The sequence below is a fragment of the Tenrec ecaudatus genome, chromosome 1 (genome assembly GCF_050624435.1).
Source record: "Tenrec ecaudatus isolate mTenEca1 chromosome 1, mTenEca1.hap1, whole genome shotgun sequence".
In the NCBI taxonomy this organism is placed as follows: Eukaryota; Metazoa; Chordata; class Mammalia; order Afrosoricida; family Tenrecidae; genus Tenrec; species Tenrec ecaudatus.
Window position 1 is genome coordinate 225,346,858 of NC_134530.1, and position 4,643 is coordinate 225,351,500.

The 4,643-nt window shown below is 49.2% G+C and overlaps 1 protein-coding gene across 1 annotated transcript; it reads right to left on the bottom strand.

The window, feature by feature from the left end:
* Nucleotides 1–427: 427 nt before the first annotated feature.
* Nucleotides 428–4,296, bottom strand: FCAMR (Fc alpha and mu receptor). Its single transcript, XM_075542355.1, has 3 exons — nt 4,215–4,296; nt 2,282–2,620; nt 428–1,176 (listed from the first exon to the last, which is right to left on the bottom strand). The coding sequence occupies exons 1-3, from the start codon at nt 4,294–4,296 to the stop codon at nt 428–430; spliced, it is 1,170 nt and encodes a 389-aa protein (XP_075398470.1).
* Between the last annotated feature and the right edge of the window lie 347 nt (nt 4,297–4,643).

Sequence of the window (4,643 nt, forward strand, 5' to 3'; positions counted from 1 at the left end):
CCTTTTCCACCCACCAGTGTGTGGGCCTTCCAAGGGGCCACAGTGGGAAGGTGCCCCAAGTGAGGAAATCCAGGCTGGCACTTGACCCTGCACCCCTCTAGTGGCTTCAATGAGGCCCCTCCTCTAATGGAGCATCCCTTCTTTATTTAAATGTAAATGATCCCCCAGGTTCCATCCTCAGTGTTCTGTCCACTTATCCTTTAGATGTTTCCAGAAAACCCTGTGAACATATTCAAGGGGCATTTTCGCAGCGGGGGCCCTCGGATAAGGGAAGGGGTGTGATTTTTCTACCCCTTGTCCTTTTTCTGCCTTGTGGGGACAAAGGAATTCTGATTGGAGAGAGAGGGACACAGAGAGAATTTCATCAAGGGGAATGCCAAGAGATGAGGCAGAGCAGAAGCCCCAGGGGAGGGCAGGGGCCTAGTTCTTACCTCTCCGTGGATGACTCCGTGCCACGAGGTCTCAGGGGCTCTACTCCTGTGGCCTGGCTTGGTGTTGCGTGGAGACCACTGTCCTCAGCAGTAGACACCAAGTCCCCTTTAGTACTCCCCTCGGCAGTTGCCATCTCTTGGATGATGGTCCCAAAGGTCCACGCACCTGCAGCTGGGGTAGCGTCTTCAAGATCGCCCAGAGCTGGTGGCTTAGAAACGGATGTTTCTTCTTGGAAGGTTTCCCACACCCATTTCTTTGAGGTCAGGGCTGATGGCCTGATGGTGCCTACAGCCTTCCAAGTTGCATCCAATGCTACACGAATGCTTGTCGTCTCTTCTATGGGCCCATCAGTGTTGGGGGTCATTGTCCTCCCCCCTTCCTCACTCACCATAGCTCTGTTAGCTGTTGAGCTTCTGGTACCCGGCACCCAAATGTCGTCTGTTGTATTTGACAGGACTGTAAATTTTGGGCTCGGGACTGTGGCACTGACAGACACGTCTACCCTGCTGCCTGTTCCCGGAGTGACTGGCATGGTTATTTCTGGAGGTTGTCTGTCCTTAGAGGAAGCTGTTGTTTCGCTGGTTCCTGGAGTTGGATCAACTCTGTCCCATCCTGCTCTCTGACCTTCTCCAGTCTGGATGGTTCCTGAAGTCCATCTGTTGGCCTCTGGAGATGTTGTTGCCAAAGATGCCCTGGTGAGCTCACTAGCAGCCTGCGTGCCTGTGGGCACGGTGCTGGAAAGACCTATGGGAACTGTAAAGGGGAACCACGGGGAAGCAAAGGACACCAGGTTTAAAATATCTGCGACATCGTGTACAATCTACTAAGAAATGCAGTCTTTGACCCAATATGTCGAGTAAAATAAAAATTTGGGAAACCCAGATGCATTCTCTCTCCTCCCTAGGCCCACATCTCTCCTCCCAGCTATTGAGCCCCCCATACTAACCCTTTCCTCAGACGTTCACAGCCCATCATGGACAGCTGTTAAAAAGAAAAGGCTCCAGTTCAAGCCAATCTCAGCAGGTCATTGGAAGACAGTAGATGAATAAATGAATAAAAAAAATCTATACTTGAATGTAAGTGCCTGGCTGCTTCCTGACATGGCGTCCCTTCTGTAGAGTGGCCTTTGACAGCCCAAGATGCCCGCCCCTGTGGATCAACTTTCTGAGACCTGACCCAGAGGAGACAGACTGGGTAGCTGCCAGATACCTGCTGAGGGGCTCAGCACAGTCTGCTGTAGGAAGTTCTGGGCCCTAGTTCCTCTGTCCCTGTCCCTTCTCGGCCCTTTGCTGCCTGCCCTTTCTCCTCTGCACATCTGCCTGCTGAGGCTTCATGACCATGAGAGACCATGTTGTCCAACCCACTACCTTCTGAGAACTGTTCCCAAGTATGCATTTCACAATGTTTGCGAGGAACTGGGTAAGGCAGCTGACAAGCATTCATTTGGGAATTCCCCCGCTAATATCTATCCCATTTGAAAAAATAAAAACAAACCCATCACTGAACACTCAACTTTTGTGTCAAAGCAAGTTTTCAGACTGCTTTTTCAGAAGTGGGGCGTGGGGTGGGGTTAGCCTTTCCTTCCATGGTGCTCCTAGGTGGACTTGAACTTTCAACCTTTGGGTTAACAGCTGGGTATGCTTAACCATTGTGCCACCTGGGCTTCTTCTTTGCCTGGTGGCCCTTCTAAAATGAAAGCCTGCTTCCTGGAGGCCTCCCCTGACCTTCAGCAGCTCCCCACCACTCCCCTAGAGTTTAAAGTTGTTCGGAGATGCTGCGCTCCCTCTCTCACCCCCTCCTTCCTGCCGGGTCCTTTGGGAAGCTGGCCCCACCAGCCATCGGCTCCTACCTGTAGAGACAGTCAGATTGACACTGAAGAAAAGCATGTCATTCCTGCTTCCGATGCCACAGCGGTAGCACCCCTCATCCGTCGGAGACAGTTGGAACAGTCTCACCACAAACAAGCTGCTCCGCGGAAAGTCTTCTAAAGTCACTCGGCCATGGTACCGAAGGTGGGTGTAGTAGTTGGTGGACACAATGGTGCGGCAGATCCACTTCGGGGGACCCAGGCGGCACCAGTATTTCCTCTGGTGCCTGTTGACAGATGTGGGAGCATAATGGCACGTGACGGTGACAGCTCCCCCAGGCTCACCAGACACCAGCCTCGGGCCCTTCAAAGCATTTGCAGCTGCAGATAGAGACAAGTCCCAAGGAGGAGTTTTGTATGTAATCACAGGTGGGGGATTGACATGCTCTAAACTCTTCCAGAACCAGGGACAGGTCAGAGAACACCCTTCTGAAAATGAATCTAAGAAGATCGAGACGAAAAGGATATTACTTTAAAAAAATCATTTGGTTGAGGACACATACAGCTTTTATCACAATATTCACAGGCATCCATTGTGTCAAGTACATCTGTTGCCATCATCATTTTCAAAAAATTTTCTGTCTACTTTAGCCCTTGATATCAGTTCCTCAATTTCCCTCCATACTCCACCCACCCTCCCTCACGAACCCTTGATCATTTCTAAATTATTATTTTTTTATCTCTTACACTGACCAATGTCTCCCTTCATCCACTTTTCTGCTGTCCGTCCCCCAGGGAGGGGGCTATATGTAGATAGCTCTTTGTGATTGGTTCCCCTTTCTCCCCCCCCCCACCTCCCCCTTTCCCTCCTGGTATTGCTACTCTTATTATTGGTCCTGAGGGGGTTATCTGTCCCAGAGTTCCTGCATTTCCACCTCTTATCTGTACCCATGTACATGCTCTGGTCTAGCAGGATTTGTAAGGTAGAATTGAGATCATGGGGGGGGGGGGCATCAAAGAACTAGAGGAAAGTTGTGTGTTTCATGGGTGCTATACTGCACCCTGACTGGCTCATCTCTTCCTTGTGACCCTTCTGTAAGGGGATGTCCAATTGCCTACAGATGAGCTTTAGGTCTCCACTCTGCACTCTCCCTCATTCACACTGATATGATTTTTTTGTTCTGGATCTTTGATGCCTGATGCCTGATTCCATTGACACCTCATGATCACACAGGCTGGTGTGCTTCTTCCATGTTAACTTTGTTGCTTCTCAGCTAGATGGCCGCTTGTTTGTCTTCAAGTCTTTAAGATCCCAGACACTATATCTTTTGATAGCCAGGCACCACCAGCTTTCTTCACCACATTTTCTTATGCACCCATTGTTTTTTGCGTTGAGGGAGTACTTGAGCAGAAGCCTAATGTCTGTCTTCTACTTTGATACCTAGCATATAAATATATGTACATAGATCTATTTCCCTGTTGTTTTATATAAATATAGTTATTATATGTACATGCTTGTATTTAGACCTCTGTAGATCCCTTTGCCTCCTGGTTCTTTCCTCTATTTTGAAAAGGGTATTACTTAGTCATTCTGGCAGAGCTCCATGTAGGAGAAGATCGTGTTCAAATAAAAAACCCACTGTTCAGCTCCAGTGGTAGCTGTCATGTGCTCTGCCCCCGACAGTCTGCTTGTTATCCTGCACATACTGTTGTGTTACTGCAAGCCATGCATCCGGGGCTTCAAATGCCAATGGGGTCACCCATAGTAAAAAGGTTTCAGTAGAGCTTCCACCCCAAGAGAGATTAGGGGAAAATGTCTAGGGATCTACTTTTAAAAGTAAGCCAATAAAAATCCTATGGATCACAACAGAATCTTGTCCTACTGGCTTGCTTTGGACACATCATCAGGAAAGATCATTGACTTTTGGTGACATAACAGGGCGAAGGAGACTCTCAGTGATATGGATCGACACACTAGCTGCAGCAATGAACTCAAACATGCCTGGGGGGATGAGCATGAGGATGAACAGACCAGGAAATATTTTTTTCTCGTCCATCCGGTTGCAGTGAGTTGGAGTTCAGTTGACAGTAATGGTCTCTAGCTGTCGATCTAGCTATCTGCCTATCTTATCTATCAGCCACTCACTCAGTCTAGATGGACAGATGGATGGAGGGATAGAGGTCGCTGTTTTTAGGTGCCCTTGACTCGGTTCAGACCCATAGTGACCCCGCGTACAAGAGAATGAAACACTGCGCGGTCTTGCTCCTCCCTCAACTGTTCCTGTGCTTGGAGCTCATTGCCGCAGAGCCACGGAGTGGATCCATCTTGCTGAGGGCCTTCCTCTCCTTCAATGCCCCGCCACTTTACCAAGCAGGATGTCCATCTCCAAGGACTGGTCTGACA

What these genes read in the sequence shown, in the direction of transcription:
- FCAMR (XM_075542355.1), bottom strand. Translation starts at nt 4,296, where the DNA reads ATGGACGAGAAAAAAATATTTCCTGGTCTGTTCATCCTCATGCTCATC. An exon ending in TGAGTTCATTGCTGCAGCTA is followed by an intron (nt 2,621 to 4,214) that starts GTGTGTCGATCC and finishes CTCTATCTGCAG; the next exon opens with CTGCAAATGCTTTGAAGGGC. An exon ending in CAATCTGACTGTCTCTACAG is followed by an intron (nt 1,177 to 2,281) that starts GTAGGAGCCGAT and finishes CAGTTCCCATAG; the next exon opens with GTCTTTCCAGCACCGTGCCC.